The sequence below is a fragment of the Apium graveolens genome, chromosome 10, assembly GCF_009905375.1.
Source record: "Apium graveolens cultivar Ventura chromosome 10, ASM990537v1, whole genome shotgun sequence".
Lineage (NCBI taxonomy): Eukaryota > Viridiplantae > Streptophyta > Magnoliopsida > Apiales > Apiaceae > Apium > Apium graveolens.
This window is the reverse complement of record NC_133656.1, coordinates 218842734-218864528: the sequence shown is the minus strand read 5'-3', so window position 1 is coordinate 218864528 and position 21795 is coordinate 218842734. Positions and strand designations below refer to the sequence as shown.

The following is a 21795-nucleotide window of genomic DNA, read 5'->3' as shown; positions in this document are numbered from 1 at the left end:
CGCTCCTACCCTTCCACATTTTCAACAAATAAACAAACGGTATGATGGTTCATTTGTATTTGTTCGCTTATGAGTATTCCTAATTATTATCTTGAATCCCTCTTTTCGACCATAATTCCTATGAAAGGCTTCCGCATCATCCAATGTATCGAAAATCTTGCCGACATAAGGCCCAACATCGTTACTATTCTTAAATTCATGATTCTTTTTCTCAACATTTTTCTCATCTTTTACGTCATCAACATTTTCACCGTCAAAATTATCACCACCAACGTTATCATCAGCATTATGACCGCCAACATTATCACCACCAACATTATCAAAATCAACATTATGACCACTAAAATTATCAACATCAATATTATCACCACCAACATTATTCATATTATCATCACTATCAAGATTTACAATATCTTCATCAACAAATAACTTACGACGAGTTACGGGGTTTCGTCTAACGGGTGTATAATAATCGTAATTATCATTTTCACTAGAAGAACTTCAAGCTTTAAATAAAAAAGAAGCCATCAACAATCGAAAACTAACCTTTTGAGATCACCTTTGATGAATCAATAACCAAAAAATTTGAAATTGTTGAAAGTAAATTGTAAATTGTAAAATGAGGAATAAAAAGTAAATATTGAATCAAACTGTCTCCAGCAATGAAACATTGCTGGAGTGGCCCATTAAATATAACCACCAACCAGCTTTTGGAGCCATTAAGGCAGAGTTCCTCCCGCAATCACGCATTGCGGACTCCAGCAATGAGTCAATGCGGGAGGACTCTGATTAAAAATGAATTTGTAATATTTTTAAAAATGAAAAAGGTATTTTTAATTATTTTTTCAAATAGTATTTTTGAATTTTTATTATTATAAAATTTTGCGAGTTTTATGTTTTTAAAAATTATCATATGAGTTATTTTAGTTAAAAAATAATATTATCAATTTTAATAATAAATTTATATTATTAATTTTATACTTTATTGTGAATTCAAACTTAATTTTTGTGCAAATATTAAATCAATATCAATTTTTGTGCCAATATTAATAAAACTTGACTGGTCAAATGTTGGGGGGTTTGACCGACCCACCGCGTTGGCTCATTGTAAATATTTTTTCGAAATTACATTTTGTTATTTTTGATTAATTTTTTAAACTAAAATATTTAAATTAAATATTAAATTTAAATATTTTTGAGTGAAAAAGATATTTTTAATTATTTTTTCGAATAGTATTTTTGAATTTTTATTATTAGAAAATTTTGGGAGTTTTATGTTTTTAAAAATTATCATATGAGTTATTTTAGTTAAAAAATTAAATTATCAATTTTAATAATAAAATATATATCATTAATTTTATAATTTTTTGTGAATTCAAACTTAATTTTTGTGCAAATATTAAATCAATATCAATTTTTGTGTCAATATTAATAAAAATTGACTGGACAAATGTTTGACCAACCCACCGCATTGGTTCATTGCTGCAGAAGGGCTTGCCGCTTTGAAGCAATGTTGCAGTTGTTCCTGTCGCATTGTGTCATTGCGGCAGAGTAGTCAACAGTCCCACCTCTCAGCTTCCGCAATATTTTTTTCTGTGCCTAAATTTAATTTTTGGATTTTAAAATTCAGATTTTCAGTCTATAAATAGCTCTTGTAATCTCATTTATTTCCGACATTCTCTTCTCTATTTTCATTCTACATTTTCTCTACAACATTCTCTTCTCTATTTTCCGAAAAATGGTTTTCTACTATGATTTGGACAATAACAAGGTAATTATCGAAGGTGTGGCTTACGACGGGCCCGAAGGAGAAGAAGACATTGCAATAGCTCTCCGCCGTATTCGAAACAAGTATGATTGTTTATTAATCGAAAGGTGTCGTGTTCGAAGACGACACCTTTCGATCAATAAACAATCATAGCAATACTACATTCATACATTTCAGTTATCATCTGCGGTTTTTTATGTTTTTCATTAAAACTAATATTTTAATTATTTTTCCGATTATATATCTAATTTAATTTTAAATTCTTAGCTCATTATATAATTGATAATACACTTATTTATTAAAATATAAAGCTAGAAAGAAAATCATAAATTTTGGGTTTAATAAAATATCTTAAAAATAAAAATCACAATTTTGAAAGCATTAATCATACAAATACTCTGTTTGGATAAAAAAATATTTATAGTTACAATTCATCTCAAAACTAAAAAATTAGAATAACATCCGATTTTTAAAGAAAATCAACATTCAAAAACTCGGTAAACACTATTAAATATAAATCATCAATCACGATTTCTAACTTACCTACTTATATTCTCCAAAACATTAATATTAAATAATTAAAATTACTAAATAAATAATACAATAAATTGTCTTAATTAAAAAAATTCATTGATATTTAATTATAAGCTTCCAAATCACCGAATCTTTTTATGCATATTACTTGTTAAAAATAATGAAAATCAGCCAATTAAGTAGTACAAATTACTTTAACAGGGTTTTCTATAAGTTTTAGCATTTTAAATAACTTGGTAAACATACGAAACATCAATGTTTATTTTACAAGGATTTTTAAAAAAATTAAGTATAAAGTAAATGCTTTAATGTATCACTAAAATTGATTTAGAAATTATCAAATTAGCTAATTAAAATAAAAAATTGAATGGGATATAATTATTAAAATTTATTCAAATCACCTTATAATCACATTAAATAGTAAAAATTATGAAATTAATTGATAAAAAATATTTTTATAATATTTATATGGTTTAGTTTCTCCAAAAAATCACTAATATGTATTAAAAATTCACTAATTTGTAATACCGAAAATCACTAAAAAATAATAGCTATACATATGTGTGTATGGCTATGGATTACATCACCACTTCCTGCATCAACATCGACCTTAATCTTCTCCCACATTTACCTATAACAGCTATCATCTCTGATAAAACTAGCGACCTCCATTTCTAAATTTTGTTCTAGGTATCAAAATTAGAAAAAATGAAATCAGTCTTCACCAACACCTTTAATTCACACACCCACCATTGTGAAAATCGCAACATCTCAATATTAAAGGTGTTTGGTGCTCATATTCATATCAATCGGTGATGAAATTAATGTTAATTACTACTGGAGGATGATATAGACATACATGATTGTATGTATATGTATGCAGGTATAGTTTTGTCAATGGATGAGGTTAGAGGAGGGAGGGGGACGCGAGAGAGGTGATACATCCGATAACAAATTGATAGAAAAAGGTTGACGGGAACATCATATATGGGTTGGCAGAGAAAATAATGAATGAGACGCAAAAAATGAATGAATTGGAGTAGTTTCTAGTTTTTAATTTAATATTGGTTTCTATTTGATCATTTGCCTATATATATATATATATCTTGTAAGATTTAGGTTCATATAAAAGTATCTTAGAGCAAGTCCAATGTTAGATATAAAATGGTTATAGTCATTGCTATAATTTGGCAACAATTTTTTTTTTGGTTTTTGGTGCTAAAATGAAAGTTGCACTCCAATGCTAGTTTCATAACTAGTTTCAAATTTTCATATATCTTTTAATTTCTACTTAATTTAATACTATTTTGATATTTCAAGATATACAAGACAATAATTATTTAACTTTTTTCCTTCATTTGTAGTAATAGATGATGTAATAAGAATACATATATGCAACCTTAGTTTCAAATATAGAATATATATACATATTTATATTTAAGAATGACACCTCTTTGAATTTGAGTATTTTTACATTTGATCCTATTATATAGTAATAGCACCAAAAATAGCATCGCCTTACATTGGACTTGCTCTTATATCATTCAATCAAGAACTGAAAAAATCGAAAATATTTCCGGGTTCATTTAATATAAATAAATACAATATATAGAAATCCATATATGACTTGAATATACACCCCAAAAGTTAATAACTCCAGGAGCTAAGGTACGTTTACAAAGGTTAAATTATATTATATCCCTATATATAACAAGCCTGCCAAAACAATTAATCTAAAATAATTAAAATAGATTATTAAAATTATATTTTTATTAAAATAAGTAAATTCTTGCCGAAATTATAAATAAAAAATAATTAAATTATTCAACCACTATTTAAACACCAATTGCAATTTAATGTTGCAATACAATCATAAAATAAATTTATTTTTAAAAATTTAACAAATTATAAATATAAAAGAATACATAAATATGATACAAATGTTGTCACAGTAAATAAAATATGATTTAATATTCTACTATATATACCTCTAATAAATATATTTTTCTCACTGGTTACATATTTGGTTCAACAATATTATAACAATCTATTAAAAATAAAAATAATATTGCAACAATATCATAAGTAACAATATATCTGTATATTAATTTATATTAAAAATAAATATTATTTTTAATAAAAAAATCAAAAAACCAAGCATCACAGGCTATATGCTGATAGCAAATAAAGTCCCCAACTCTTTTTACACTCTTAACTATATAGTTGACACAGGATATATGATATAATTATCTTTTAATCTTTAACTCGTGAAAAAATATTCATCCATTTTTAGGAAAACATTTTTATTTTTAAATACCTTTTAATCACGAAAAAGGTATTTCCAGAAGTTATGAATTGCATACATATTAAATACTTGCCTGCCAGACTGATTTTCAAATAGTATGTATATCATCCTATTTTAGCCAAAGCTGTCTGCATATAAATAGCAAAACAAGAAAAAAGTTGTCCCGGGCTTGGTCCTCATCAGAGGGCAAAGCAAAACTGAGATGTAATATGCATCTATATCTATCTCTAAATTTACAACTGACTTTTTCACCAAATCCGCAAGTATTTCTATATCAAACCACTCCAACCCAGAATGAGGCTGCCTCGGTACTATACGTTGCCAGCAACATTTTTTCTCTCGGCCCCTAGTTGGCCTATTTTCTCCAAAATAGTATATCACAATGGACCTCTTATACATAGGCCTAATGAGCTTCTGCTCTAGAATTCGAAAAGACTAGTAACATTTTTCCTTCCTTTTTTTTTGCTAGGTTAACATTTTTCCTATTTGCTGCAATATGGAGAGAGATGTACATCTTTTTATCAGAGTGACGGAAAAAAACATAAGATAAGTTGCATGGTTGTATAACTTGCCAACAGGAAAAACTCAAACTAGGACTGTTTGAGTTCTCCAAACTTATCTTTCTCTTCATGCAACTGCCTGAAGATATTTTCCAGCTCAGGGAAAGCAGACAAAAGTAGAAGCTCGAGGAGGCCATAAGCTAGTTGCTTCAAACAGACAGACGACTGCCAGTGAAAGAGCCAAGGACAGCATATTAAAGCATTTTTCATTGATGAGCTATTTTTTTAAATTAAGTTTTAATTTGCTAAAACTGATCACCTGAAGGAAGTAGTACAGGTCCTTGGCACAATGATCATACTCCTTGCGACCAACAAGACCTACAAGGGCAGCTGGTGCATTATCTGCATCAATTTAAGCAAATTAGCTTAATGTAATTCAGGTAGATGTTTATACCAAATCCTTTAAAAACGTTCATGACGAATATATATGAAGTAACAATTGAATTACCAATCATTAGCTCATAAACAAATTGCTCACGCCGTCGAGCTTCCTTTTCCTGAAGCTCATCCAGTTTCCGGATATCATCTTCTTTAGGTGATGAGAGAGGTGCGGGGGATTGGCCTTGTGGGGAATTATATGAACTTGCGGAGGGAGTCGGTCTTTGTCGCTTTGGATGCTTTGTTAGAAATATTCCATCAGGCCAGAGAATCTGTAGACCACAATTTATCAGGTCACACATTCTATAAAGCATTCGACTGAAAGAGAATCAATATATTTGCCAAAGAAACTACCGAGCATTACAGAGTTTCAGTTTACTAAATATACATTAACATACAACTGGCAGGCAACTTCATATTACACGCTTTATCTCATTAAAGAAACAAATTTTAAGATTTCAAGGATCTGAGCTTTTCAACCGAATACAAATGTGATAAATACTACCAATAAGAAAGAAAATAACATTCAGAATTTTATAACGTCTCATCCAATATTTTTACGATCTCCACACCCATACTCTCTCTAATTGGCATGCAACTTTATATTACATGCTTTATATAATTAAAGAAACAAATTTTAAGATTTCAAGGATCCGAGCTTTTCTACTGAATACAAATATGATAAATACTACTAAAAAGAAATAAAATAACATTCAGAACTTTATAACATTGCATCCAATATTTTTACGATCTCCGCTACCCAGACTCTCTAAAATTTTGTTCTCATATTCGGCGTATGGGATCTCAGTTGAATCTTTCATATTTGAACTGGACACCTCATCATGCAGATATCTAAGTTCAAGATGATATATATGGCCGTACATCAATTTGTCATAGAAAGTGAAGTACATGGATGACTGTTTCTATGTAAACCTTTTGACCCTATGCTTTGAATCTGAAATAAATATATTTACAAGTTTTATTGATAGAATACACTTTTCTTTTAATGTAAAATAGGACAAGAGTAGATAAAATTTTGAAATGTTAAGCTTATACGTGATTGTTGTCACGGCGCTCGACTAGTCGCGACTAGTCGACGACTAGTCAACTAGTCGCTTTGAGATCGTCTCGAGTGATCAACTTGCGAATTGTCGACTAGTCGGTCGACTTGGTCGACTAGTCGGTCGACTAGTGCAAAATCCAATCAAAATTAAAAATGAATATAACTTTAAAAAAATCTAAAAACCTTCTTAACATCAACAACAATCAACATGTAATTTCAGCTTATATATCTTTATGTGGGTGTGTTTATGTATGTATAAATTAATTAAAAATGAATATATATGACTACATGTCGTATAATCTATTTATATATATGTATAGTCAACTTATCTATGTGAGTATGTAAAAGGTAAAAAAGATATATTTGTGTTTACCATATCTATTTTGTGATTGATATACATATTAGTATGAGAATGTTCTAATTTTGTTTTGGAAAACCACGTAATAAGATATATTATTTAATTAATATTATTAATTTGTCGAATAGTCATATTTGTCGACTAGTCTACGACTATTCGACTAGTCGACAAGCTGGACCTCCACCGACTTGACTCGACTTATCGACGTGAAAACCATGTATGTGAGTCCCTACACCCGTTTCCAATTTCGAAACAACATCCAAGCATCCTAATTTCTTTAACATCCACACTCGTGGCAGGCAACCATAATAAAGTCCAGGTAACATGCTTATATTTAATAAAATAAAATTTTCAAAATATCATAAATGAGAAAATATATAATATTAATCTAGCTTACAGGTTAGTGCCTCCATCTCAAACTATATCTTGTTGCAGAGAATGTCTTATTGGTGTCTACCAGCATACACAAGAGTTGTGACATAATTTTAATCATGGTTTCTTTTTTTAAGCATGTAACCTTGACATCATTAACCAAAATCCTTCAGTGGAATTATTAACTACTCCCTCCGTCCCAAAATACAAGTCCCTTTGACTTTTTACGCGTATTTTAAGGTGAATAAAAAGGATAGCTCCACAAATTATTTTTCAAATTTTCTTTTTCTAAATGGAAGTATACATATTAAATTGTAATTCAAGAAAAAAAAATTAGAAAAAAGTATGTAGAACTATGACTTTTATACACCTTAAAATACGCGTAAAAAAGTCAAAGGGACTTAATTTTGGGACGGAGGGAGTATTGCAGACAAACAGTAGATTTGTAGTTACAACTTAGGCAGATATGGAAGTCCTAATGGAAACCAGTAAATCAGATACGTAAGTTTACCTGTTCAACCCGCCTAATACCTGAAGCAACCACTGATCCCCTACGGAGAATCTGAATTTTCTCAATTAGCCAATCATCAAACGCGTCGCCCATTCCCAGTTGCAATACTTGTTTGGCCACCCAAAAAGCCTTACGTCTGGAATGCAGTTGATGCCAGATTAGATAGAAGAAAAACCGGGAGAATTATTAACTAGACCATCAATATGTGTACCTTATCCATCCGCCATCATGAAGCTGGAAAAGAACATCAACCAAATCCAGAATGGGCACACACAAATTCGGAGGAATCCACTGCATTAGAAACCCAAAAATCATGACACTGTACTCTGATTAAGAGCCAAGTATTTTAACTGAACATGTTATTAGCTATAAATTGTCTTTATATAAAACAAAGATTTCTATATAAATATTGTACAAAATATGTACAGTACGAGTGAAGATAAACCAACACCGAGAAAAATACAAGTACGATAAAAATTTCTTACATCACTAGGGAGTGCTGGATCAATACCACCACCGTCAATATGTGGCTCAGTTTCTGAGTGTGATTGGTAAATGTCAGCTTCCTTAACAGTAGTCCCCATCTTGCTGTCCAAAGGTATTTTATCTTGCACTTGTATATCAATTGTTTTACTGGAATTCTCCATTGGTTTTCCAATAGCTATTGCTGGCCTTTCTGGAGGATTGGGAGGTGCATTCATTGTGTTCATCCTTGACAGATCCGGCACGTGATTTATCCTCATTTGAGGCACAGACTCCTTCATTCCAGAATTTGGAAGTCCTCTCTTGGGGGGAAACTGATCAATGGCATGCCTAGTGGCCCTAACAGAAGCACCAATCTCTTTCTTCTTTTCGTGTGATGTATCGTCTACGTCAACCAGGGGTGTAATCAGTATCAAAAACCATAATTATCAGCAAAAGAAAATAACAAGGCAGATTATTAGTTTCTGTCTTCAAGTATGATACCTGACAAAGTCTCAATGATAGATATAGAATCCAAGAAACTGTATGTCTGCGATAGCAAATTTAATATAATCAAAAACCACTCCTCCGAAGAGTAAACGATGGACAAATAATGTTTCAAACCTGAGAATCAACACTAAGAAAGTCCCAAACTTCAATCGACCCTGATATGGTTGGAAGTTGCAAGAGCTTCTGTTTAATGACAACATGAGTATAGTTTATTATATATAATATCTTTAAAATAGTAAAAATTAAAACATAATTTGAATGGCAAGATGAAAAATGAATCAAGCAGTACGGCAGAGAAATAGTTGCTTGTCAATTGTGAGATGATTAAGCTATTGTTTTAATTACGAAACCCTAACAATGATCCCAATTAACAATTGATCTCATTAAACTGATAAACAAACTACTCAATTGACTGTTTGTTCACACTCTCGTAACAATTGCATAAAAAGAAATTACAGCTCGCTAGGACAATTCGAGAGGTCCAGCTTCTCTCCCAACTGCTAACTAAAACAATCACAATCTCGATACCCTCATTCCATCCCCTTTCCTTCTTTTAACCCCCTCTCCCAAGCTGACCCGGCCCATCTCTTTTTTCTTTTCCTTTATCATTTTCTTTTATATCCTCACTTAAACTTTTCTGCATTATCTGTTTTGCCCTTACCAGATATGTCAACCACCTTACGCCTTGAGTACGTCTGTAACACCTTGGGCTGTTTAGTGCAATGTATTACATTACTCCGCCTCCAAAAAAGCACCTTGTCCTCAAGGTGAAACTCCGGGAAACGAGCATTGATAGATGTGACATCCTCCCATGAAGCTTCATATTCTGGCAGCCCTGTCCATTTTAATAGTACCTCTAAACGCCCCTTGTCTGTTGTTCCCACTCTGCGAACGTTTAACAGCTGTTCTGGTCGCACTATTAATTCCAAATCAGCGTTTAACTGTTCAGGTATAGTAGGAGAGACGGGGAGTGACCCCATAGCTCGCCTTAGCTGAGAAACGTGGAACACCGGATGCAATTGGCAAGTCTCTGGTAGCTTCAGCTTATATGCTACTTGTCCCACTTTCTGAATAACCTCGAAGGGTCCATAGTACTTTGCTGCCAGCTTCTCAAAACAACGTCTAGCTAGCGAACGCTGCCTATACGGTAGGATTTTCAAGAATACCATTTCGCCCACTGCAAAACTCACATCTCGCCTCTTCAAATCAGCATAGCCTTTCATTTTCTGTTGGGCACGGAGCAAATTAAAACGGAGATCATCAAGAATTGCATCTCGTTCTTGCAACAACTCATCCACACTGTTAACAGTGGTCTGACCAGAACCAAGCTGTACGAGCGAGGGAGGATCACGGCCATACACTATCTTAAAAGGTGTGAACTTCGAAGACATATGTAGGGAAGTGTTGTATGAAAATTCAGCCCATGGTAACCACCTGATCCATGATCTTGGCTGTCCTCCAACAAAACAACGGAGATACGTCTCGAGTGTCTTGTTAACAATTTCAGTTTGACCATCGGTTTGGGGATGGTAGGCCGTACTTCTCTTAAGTTCGATGCCCTGTAGCCGGAATAGTTCACTCCAAAACTTACTCAAAAAAATTATATCCCGATCTGAGACAATTGAGAGTGGCATGCCATGTAAGCTTACCACTTCTTTAATGAAGAATTCTGCCACAGTCACTGCTGTAAAGGGATGCTTCAGCCCCACAAAATGTGCGTACTTGGAAAAAGGGTCCACTATTACCAAAATGCTATCAAACCCCTTAGAGACTGGTAAGCCTTCGATAAAATCTATCGAAATGTCACTCCAAACTTGGGATGGCAGAGGTAGTGGTTGTAGTAAACCTGCTGGATTTTGCTGGGACACTTTTTGTTGCTGGCAGACCTCACAATGTCGTACAAAGTTTGCAACATCCTCCCGTATTCCAATCCAATACCATTCCGCTGCGATTCGAAGATAAGTCTTGATATCTCCGTTATGTCCCCCAACTGGCGTGCAATGGTATTCCCGTAATAACACTGTTCTGTACTTGGAGTGTTGAGAAATAACCATACGCCTCTTGTACAATAACTTCCCTTCCATAAGCTCAAACCCAACATGCTCTTTGAGTTGGACTGAATGTCAGCCACTATTTGTTGTAATAGTGGATCTTTTTGCACTTCTTGTTCTAACTCTGCCCAGTCTACTGCACATGTCATGGTTATAGCTCCCAACGTCACTGACCCCACTGTTTTCCTGGACAACGCATCAGCCACAAGATTTGCTCGCCCCGGTTTGTATTGGATATCAAAAGAGCATCCCAACAACTTACTCACCCACTTTTGGTAATCACTGCCTATTTCCCATTGTGTGATGTAGCGTAAACTCTGCTAATCAGTCCTAACTACGAAGTGTCGCCCCAGTAAATAATATTTCCATTTCTGGACAGCCAAGCAAATCGCTATTAGCTCTTTCTCATACACGGATTTCTGTTGTGCCCTGGATCCCAACAGCTTGCTAAAGAAGGCTATTGGACGATTCTCTTGCATCAAAACGGCACCAATGCCAAACCCCGAAGCGTCAGTTTCCAACACACAGTCTTTAGCGAAATCCGGCATTGCCAACACGGGTGGGTGTGTCATGACATGTTTGAGCCTCATAAAAGCATGCGTTGCCTCCTCAGACCACCGAAAATTATCCTTGCGGAGCTGATCTGTTAAGGGTCCTGTGATTTGGGCATACTTTTCCACATACCTACGATAATAACCCGTTAAACCCAAAAATCCGCGAAGTTCCTTGAGTGTCTTCGGAGTTGGCCATTCTAGAATTGCTTGTATTTTTTCTCGATCAGCAGCTACTCCTTGATGTGATATTACATGCCCTAGGTATGCAACCTGATTCCTTCCGAATGCACACTTCTTTATATTGGCCACCAAACTATTCTTGGCCAAAGCAGATAAGACTAATCCCAAATGCTCCTTATGCTCATCCTCTGTTTTGCTATAGACGAGAATATCGTCAAAAAAGACTAGCACAAACCTTCGTAGATAGGGTCGGAACACGTCATTCATCAAAGATTGGAACGTCGTCGGGGCATTCATAAGCCCAAATGGCATTACGAGAAATTCGTAATGTCCATCATGAGTGCGAAAAGCAGTTTTATGAGTATCTTCTGCTCGGACCCTAATTTGGTGATACCCCGCCTTTGGATCAAGTTTTGAAAAGACTTTAACTCCATATAACTCGTCTAACAGCTCATCGATTACCAGTATGGGGTATTTATCAGCCACCGTCTCTTTATTTAAGGCCCGATAATCAACGCAAAAGCGCCAGGGGCCATCTTTCATTCGAACAAGCAAAACAGGACTGGAGAAGGGACTGGTGGAAGGCTTAATTATCCCTGCTTTCAACATCTCCTGAATCATCAGCTCTATCTCATCCTTATGACATTGCGGGTACCGGTATGGTCTGACACCTACCGGATTACTGCCCTCTTTTAGACAAATTTTATGCTCATGACCCCGCTTCGGAGGTAAACCAACTGGATCTGCAAACACACTTTGGTGCTGTTGCACGACTTTGGACAGGAATGGTGGAATTTCTGGGTTTTGCTGCTTTTCCTTCACTTCTACCTTTTCCACCTGATTTACTTCTACCCAATAACCTGACTTTTCTTTGCGTATGGTGCGTAACATAACTTTGAGTGAAATTTTAGATCGAACCAGGGAGGGGTCCCCTACTAATGTCACCATGTTCTCACCAATATCAAATTGCATAATCTGCGACTTCCAATTCGTTACCACCGTCCCGAGTTTCTCCAACCATTGTACCCCCAGTATGACATCAGTAGTGCCTAACGTTAAAGGCAAAAAATCTTCCTTGATCACAACACCCCCATCTAACTGCAATACCACATTTTCACAAAGCCCGCTGCCCTTCACCATCTCTCCATTTCCCAGGGATACACCAAAACCTCCTGACTCCGCTATCGGTAATCCTAGCTCTTCTACTATTTCCAACGACACAAATTATGTGTAGCGCCGGGATCGATTAAAACAATTACCTCTCGACTTCCCAACATTCCTCTCAATTTCATCGTCTTAGGATTTGATAAACCTACTACAGAATTTAAAGAGACCTCAGATTGCATATTTACCTCATTTGGGGCTTCTTCCGTTGGTGATTGTGGGGGGTCGTTTCCTGCTTCCTCCGAGCCTTCTTCCTCGTCATCTTCCATGAGAATCACACTAAGTTCCCTGTGGCGACATCGATGCCCAATACTCCACTTATCGTCACAACGAAAACATAACCCCTTCGAGCGCTTGTCTTGCAACTCTTTATCTGTTAAGCGTCGTACTTCCCCCAAATTCTTATTGGCACTAGCATGGGAATACTTGGGCATGTTCACCGACGCCTGTGACTCGCCTCCTCCACTGGCCCAACTCCTAATAGACGTGAGGCTGGTTTGTGCTCCAAACTATGAAACTGTTGATGGGGCTGCCCCTTTCGACTGATAAGAGTAAAACCCTGTTCTAACAGAACTTACATCATTTTTTCGTGCCCCAGTCGCCTTAATTTTCTCCTCAATTCTTCCCGCCAACTCCATGGCCTGTTCCAAACTCATCGGGTTTAATATTCAAATTTCAGCCTTGATATCATCCCTTAATCCGTTCAAAAACTGCCCGAATAACACCTCTTCTGAGATTCGGTCTAGTGGAGCTACCGTTTCAATAAATTTCTTCAAATACTCTGCTACCGTAGTCGTCTGTACCGTGGATAACCATTGTTCGTATAAGGAGCCATTACTAGTGGACCTAAACTGCCGCAGAATGAAATACTTTAAATCTGTCCACCTCCTTACTGGATGTCTCTTATTCTCCCATTGGTACCATTTAAGAGCATCCCCTTCTAAAGCAACCACCACAACCTCCAATCTTTCTTCCTCATTCAACTTGTAGAAATTGAAGTATCTCTCTACTCGCAATAGCCACCCATCTGGATCAGTTCCATCAAACAACGGCATATCAAGCTTCCTATACCTCCAGTTGCCAGGCCCACCGCCAGATCCTCCACTCCCATAACATCCTCTATCCATATACGGACTCCCAATAGTCACCCCCATACTAACCCCCTTATTTGGTGTTAGTGCAGGTCCCCGATTCACCGAGTCTACATGAGACACCCCTCCTTTTGCCTTTTCCGATATGAGGTTTTGCGTCGTGTGGAGATTCGTAAGTGTAGATCGAACCTCCGCCTGGAACTGGTCTTGATCATTTTTTATTGAATAAATCATTGTCTCCTGGTGCTCCCTCGCTCTAGCCAACCTCCCTTCCAACTGGGTAATTGCTGATTCCATCTCCCCACTTTGTTTTCGAGCTTGCTCCGCCTGTCCTTCAAGTAATAGATCTGCCAGGGATTGTTTCATGGCTACTACGGCTTTTTCCACAACCTATGAAACCATCTCCGACATCTTCGATTCCAAACACCCCATCGCCTCCAATTCTTCCACTCGTTGATTCATCGTCGGTCCTGTTGGCGCCATCGATCTAACCGCTCTGATACCACTTGAGATGATTAAGCTATTGTTTTAATTACGAAACCCTAACAATGATCCCAATTAACAATTGATCTCATTAAACTGATAAACAAACTACTCAATTGACTGTTTGTTCACACTCTCGTAACAATTGCATAAAAAGAAATTACAGCTCGCTAGGACAATTCGAGAGGTCCAGCTTCTCTCCCAACTGCTAACTAAAACAATCACAATCTCGATACCCTCATTCCATCCCCTTTCCTTCTTTTAACCCCCTCTCCCAAGCTGACCCGGCCCATCTCCTTTTTCTTTTCCTTTATCATTTTCTTTTATTTCCTCACTTAACTTTTCTGCATTTACTATTTTGCCCTTACCAGATATGTCAACCACCTTACGCCTTGAGTACGTCTGTAACACCTTGGGCAGTTTAGTGCAATGTATTACAAATTGACTCTAACTAGGGGTAAATAAAATTGCAACTTGGAGTTGCCAAGTGATAAACGAAGGAGAAAGAAATTACATATTTAAACCACGATGACCAAAAGTCCCAAATAGCAATGTTTTATTCATAAATAGAAGACTGGCCACCAGAACTTTTTGCATCCACAATGGCTGTGCTTAAAACTCGAAAGATCATATCCACATATGCATAATGTCTTTTGCCAGAGCTATTTAAGTTCATCAACATTTTTTTCTTTTCTCTTAATGTTTCTTCTGTTCACAATATTGTACTTAAATACTACCGTATCCTAAGACTCTGGATGATGATTCTGTTCACAATATTGTACTTAAATACTAACGTATCCTAAGACTCTGGATGATGAAAAATGCTTTATTAAGTTTATGACAATGAGGAAATGAAGAGTGACCATCATCTTAGAGGAGAGAATGTCACCTTCAAATATGCATCAAGCAATTTACATCGTTCTCGAATGACAGGCACATCAAGACCTGTCGAAAGAAAATGCTTTGGCGGCAAATGGAATGTATACTCTGGATACTCCTTAAGACGTCGATGGAGTTCCTCAAAATGACGAAACCTATAAGCATCAAAACTGATTAGTTACTTAGTCACAGCCTTTTACTTCAAGGGAAAGTTTCCACAGGAATGACATATAACACTAGAGTTATCCTCCCAACATAAGTAGAAGAAACAAAAATTTACAACATATAATAATGATAGATGTTCCAGGATTTTAGAGTACAGCTCCAGCACCTTCTTTTGATAGACCAACTTTTATTCTCTACATCTGTAACGAAGATCGAATATACAGCAAATGTGCTAGAACCACTTTTCACAATATTAGCACACACTACCTGCAACAGGTAATGAACCCCTCGTCCTTTAGAAATTCTGCTACATTATAATTACATCATACAAGCTTAAAAGTTGGAAATAAGATTATACCTCACATCTTAATGTCAAAAAAGAATCTGCTAACAATGAGGTGACTGGGGTGTTTAAAGCCAAACCGTGGCTTTCAGGTATAGAGATAGAGGAGAGTGATGTAGACGCAGTTGCTCCACTGTTAGTTCTACCTAATGATTCCGTCTCAGAGTCACCACTTGAACCATCAGATTTCACTTGCCCTTTAAAAGGTTTCAGTATATCCTGACCCTCCATTGAGACACTAGTTCTCTCAATCTCTTGCCAGACATCAGATATTTGACTGCCTGACCTAGAGTTTTTTCTCCCAGACTGTGATCTAAGCAATTTCTGAGACTGAACACGTCCCTTGCTTGTCTTTCTTGCCTTACGGCCCTTTGAAATTTCAAGAGGATGATGAATGCGAGTAACAGAATGATTTCTATTATTTCTACCATCCCAAACTTTAATACTTGGAGTATCAAGTCCTGTTATATTGCTATCTTCATCATCTGAAGGAAATGAACTTGTGCTCCCTGATTCAGCATCATCTGAATTCACACTGTCGTCGTTATCTTCTTCATATGGAGCAATTTTAGGGTGACCAGAATTGCTCCAGTTAACACTAGGATTTAACTTCTTTCCACCAGAACTTGCAGAACCTCCAGAAGCTGCAGCAGGGTCTTTAGCAATTACCTTTTCTGCAACAGCCTTCCCTCCGTACTTGGACAAGGATTTTTGATCATCCACCGGTTTGGATAAACCTACAGAGGTACTTTGTTGAACCGGAAATACTGAATTATCTGCACCTTCCTTCTTTTTATAGTTTCTGCCTTTAGCCCACATATTTTCAAAATGTTCTGGAGCCAGGGCTTCAGTTTTTCTACGAGAAATCACATCTAACTTGTCACCCCATTCTCCTCCAGAATGGTGTCTCTGAATACATCTTCCATCACCAGTCTGGGAGTCTGCTGGAAAGGAGCTCCATGAACGAGTTGACTGAGTACCAATGGAAAGTAATGGATCCTTGGAAAGTCCCCCATTCAAATCCTCTGCATCAATATTATCTGTTGAAGAATTAGGTTGATCCTTTTTAACTGGCACAAGTTCAACACCCTTTACAGAAGGGTCTAGAGACCGTGATATTTGAACGTTTGATATCTTTGGAGATTCACTTGACTTAACCTGCTGTGCAACCACCACCACTTTATCAGCTTTTTTTGAAGACATAGCCACACCTTCAATCCTTTCATTGATAAACCTAGAAACCCAAAAGGATATCATGAGCAACAACAGATTACCAATGTGTATTTATAAGAAAGATTACCTTGGGTTGGCCAAGTTTAAAACTGGTCGCATTACTGCACAAGATAGAAGTTCCCTGACAATATAACGGAATAAAGAACAGTGCAGATCATCAGGCTTAAATGTTAAAGAAACAAGACCCTCCATTAGATGCTGCAGAACCTGAAAGTAATACAACATGATAAGATCAAAATCTAATTTCATGTGCAAACATCCAAGGAATTGTTTCTCATAGATGCTTTTGTATTAAAAAAATATGGTAAATTCCACAACCTTGTGCTCTGCGTCCGTTGAAAATAGGGCAGGGTGCAATTTGTTCTGTGCAGCTAGAACATATTTTAACTCTATGTCCCGCTGTCCTATAGTCAAAGACCCCATTTGTCGCTTCTGAATCTTAACATGACATACTCGGAAAACTTCCAGGTGGACGCAAAAAAGTTTAATGACATCTCTGCAATGTACCCCAAGGAAAAAAATTCATAATAGGTCCACCATATAAAATAAACAATTGTTAGAGATTAGGCCAGTGAACTATTTGAAGATAAAACCTTGTTAGAAAATCTATGAGGTCTATGTTTCTCACACGACAGGCAATTTCAGCTAGCACACCATTTATGATTCGCACAAGTTCTTCTGGAGCTTGTCTATCAGGGGTAATGCGAGAATACCAGAGATCTGTCACCCATTCCGAAACTAAATGTCTGGAAAAATGATCTAATGCATCCTCAACAGCCGGAGAATTCACTTTCCTCCTCCACTCAGAATTTCTAATGACAACTTTCGGCGCCTCGTACTTTTTTTGAAAATTGGTATTTGCCGAGGCTGGTTTGCTGTTGTATGCTGCTGATTTCCTCCGCATGTCAAAATCCAGGGCAAAGTAGCGAAGCATAATGATTAAGACAGCAGCAGCAGGCAAGTTGACTAAAACCGAGGAGCTTGTTACTGACAAAATCAAAAGCCAGCAAGTGTCAGGGATGAAAATAAAACATACTGTTTAAGATATGATAAACTTGGCTGGATTATACAGCAAACTCTCAACATAATCACATTCCGATGATGCACAAAAAAAAAATCCACAAAGAAGGTTCATGCTACCAGAACAAATAATAAAATAGTGAGGAATAAGCTAAAACCCTAATGTCTAAGGTCTACTTTCAGTTGTGTGATAGCGCTTACAATACATATATAGAACCTGAATGCATCAAGAAGAGCCAGCAAAGGACCACCATGTGTTCATTAATTATATATATGGTATCATAGAAGCTCTAATATTTTCCAAAGATAAATCACGTGAACGGTACAAGGTGAAAGGCATATTTTCCCAGAAAGAATTATAGAGCAGGACCGGGACCCAAAAAGGAAATCTGAAGGACTTTAAACTTCTATGGTTTTATGAGACTTGCACTAGGTAAATTTATAATAATTTATTATACTCTCTCCTTATTTGATTTTATTAATCCGTTAAAAAACTATACTATTTATACCCTCAAAAGTACGGAAATAATATGGATTGATAGTGTGACCAAATATAGACATGCTACTATGATGAACGTTTATTTTCATTTATTACCCCAAAACGTATACTTTATAAGATAACCCCAACACAAAGACATGTCCCTCTGAATGTCATATGTGCTTCATGCCCTCTATACCGGAACAAATATCAAGCCCAAAAATATTAGGAGCTGCAACTTATGGTACAATCATAAGGTATCTAGTTCACAAACCATGATCACAATTAATTCAATGCAAAAACTCATTTTGCAAGTATCACAGATTGTGTAACCTGTGTAGTACAAAACCTTTAACACCATTATTGAGGTAACATTATCTACCAGGGGAACAGATAAGAAGAAGGACATAATTAGGTTAAAGGAAGAATATTGCATAATAAGTTAACCCAATTTATGTAAATAGAAAGTGTATATATCACATAAGTTAAGCATTAATTTAAGATCAATGAAATAAATATATATGTGGCAATTAAGTCATAAGTAGTGGGATTGAGAGAGATGGAGAAAGAAAGAGATCACGGTCCTATTTTCCCAGAAGATATTGGTCATTGGCCACAGGTAAACACTTTTCAGTCAGCACATAGTATTTGTTGGCATATATATTGAAACATAGTATAATAAAATTTTATGCAAGGTTTTGAATCTGGAGAGCTACTACCTCCGTAACGTAAAGCTGGTCCTAGTAGGATTCTTTACACAGGAAGGATAAAATTTACAAATTAGAGACTGAAACTTGAAACATGGCTAGTGCTGAAAACTTTACTTCACTTGCTAATATAACGAGACCTCATATCTTTCCAGGACAGTACTAATAAATAAGGAGAGAGGAAGACGGGAGAAGGAATATACAAAAAGCTAATATGTCATGGGCATCTTCAGATTTTCTCCATCTAATTAATTTACTCACATAAAAATTAGTGAAAATTTCCAAGGTAACCTTTAGCTACTTTTTTCTTGTGCAAGTAAAATATTTTTATTATTACATGACTATAATCTAAAATATCCCTAATAATCCACTTACTTAATATCACTAAAATATCTAATCAGTTACAATTAATTTATACTTGAATAATATGCAATATATCCAAATTATTTATTAGTTCTTTTGTGGGTAACACTTGTACAGGTTTAATTGCACTTCCACCGGAGTATTGTAAGATCCTATCCCTATAAAACTGATCCTTGATTTCTTTTATCATTTTTAACGTTTCAACAAATCATGTTACTATTCTTAAATTTTAAAATCCTAATTAAATATACCTCCCAACTTTTGAAATCCAAAAAATCCCAGAGTCTTGATTGAATACACCCTCTTCGCTTAATATTTTAGTGTTTAAATAATTGTAATCAACATTCATCATCATTAGAGATCATGAATATTACGAATTCTGAATTGTTGAACCTTGTCCGGTATCCAGTGGTACCAAGAGCCGAGATCATGGTTACTTATTAATTCACCTATTTTTTAACTAACCAATTACTAGCCTCGCCCATTCGTCGAAATTCATTTGAAAGTTGACACTCCAGTGAGACAAAGTAAGATTCACCATCTTTAATAGGAATGTAACATGACGACTCCAAGTAGTATTACAAGTGAAAGCACTTTTGAAGATGATTCAGATATACAGGTTGATGATGAAGAACTTGGATCTCTTTCATATGATCTACAATATTTTTTAATAAGATAAAGCCAAAAGTTATTATAGAACTCGTGGTCCAGTTCTTTTAAAAGGAGAGGGAAATAACTTAAACAAAGAAATTATTAAATTACATTGTATATCATCATTATTTATGGATAAACAAATTGTTACCCTTTTCTAGAATCCTAGAATCTTGTCCAACATCAATACAAGCTTAAATCTTAAAACAGCCTCCATAGCTATGCAACAACTCCACACACACAAAAAGCCCGGCAGAGATGACAAATAAATTAATATCATGAATTGATGAATCTAAAATAAATCCTTAACTTATATACCATTCCCACACTTGAGACAAACAGGCAAGATATTTTCACAACTTCTCGATCGAAAATAGCTAATATTAGTAAAGATTCCTTTTCGATAGGACACGTATACCCTAAACAAACTCGGACACGATCCTTACAAAATCACATGATTACGCCAGCCTAACGTTATATGCAATACAAAATTCATGCATGCCCAAAGATAAACCCTAATTGTAAACAACAAACATATCACAAAAACAAAATCAGATGACAACAGTAACCAAAATTCTCTCATTCTAAATAAGTCCACAAGTATCAGTGCTAATAACACAATCAAATCATAAAAAAACAGTTGTACCTAATCAGATCATTCCTCAACTAAATTTACACACAAACACACAGAGAATAACATTTCGAATAACATTTGATCATCTAGATCATAAGTCATAAGAAGAAATTAGAAGCAACAAGGAGGAATAAATACAAGGAGGGATGTACTTACAAGACATGAGATAAGAGAGGCCGACAACACACACAGTGAGTAGAACAATCCGCTTCTTAGCTTCCTCTACCAGGTCCGTCACCGTCACCGGAGCTTTTTCCGTACTCATTTTATCGGCCTCTCTCTATATATATCAATCTCACATATAAATACAGCCTTCAATCACTCCCAATTGATCAATCACAACTCCCGACCTGCAATCAAACAAATTAAATCACAAATCACAAATTAAAATACATACAGACACGTATAAAACATATAGAGGTGAATGCCTGTCTTACTCTAATTTAAGTAGCGAGGTTTTTCAGTGCTTTAAATTACTGCTTGGAAGACGTTGTTGCTCCTCTCTCTCGACTGTATCTCTCTCTCTCTCTCGCCAGAATGAAGCCACTGTATTGTTATTTTTAATTTCATTTAAAAATTAAATTTATTTCCTAATTTTTTATTTTATTTTATTTTGCCGAACTACTGCTATACTTTTTTAACGTACGATTAGCCCATTAGGCAATTTCCACGTTGTCATATGTGATGTGGAAATGCTACGTGTCTCCAAAATAAAAAAGTCACAATTTGACTTATTTATTACTACTATTTATTTCAAAATTTAACAAAAATAATAAATGGATCCAACCATTTTCCCATTCTTTTTTCTTTTTCACACTAATTTTATTCCACTATCTCTTTTTTATACATTAAAAATCAATCGGTCTCACTAGTTCACTCACTTTTATTCATTTTTTTCATATTTTATATATATTTTTTAATTTCCGTACCCAAATTAAAGATAAACAATTGGTCGGTATAGAGGGAATATTATATTTT

The 21795-nt window shown here is 35.4% G+C and overlaps 1 protein-coding gene across 1 annotated transcript; it reads right to left on the bottom strand.

Moving 5' to 3' along the window:
* Positions 1 to 4689: 4689 nt before the first annotated feature.
* On the bottom strand, positions 4690 to 21377 carry LOC141689012 (uncharacterized). Its single transcript, XM_074493166.1, has 16 exons — positions 21255 to 21377; positions 20974 to 21167; positions 17558 to 17951; positions 17283 to 17460; positions 17032 to 17171; positions 15747 to 16965; positions 15555 to 15655; positions 15234 to 15378; positions 8936 to 9004; positions 8816 to 8861; positions 8335 to 8717; positions 8061 to 8140; positions 7850 to 7985; positions 5616 to 5817; positions 5427 to 5509; positions 4690 to 5332 (listed from the first exon to the last, which is right to left on the bottom strand). The coding sequence occupies exons 2-16, from the start codon at positions 21080 to 21082 to the stop codon at positions 5198 to 5200; spliced, it is 3420 nt and encodes a 1139-aa protein (XP_074349267.1). The 5' UTR covers positions 21083 to 21167; positions 21255 to 21377; the 3' UTR covers positions 4690 to 5197.
* Between the last annotated feature and the right edge of the window lie 418 nt (positions 21378 to 21795).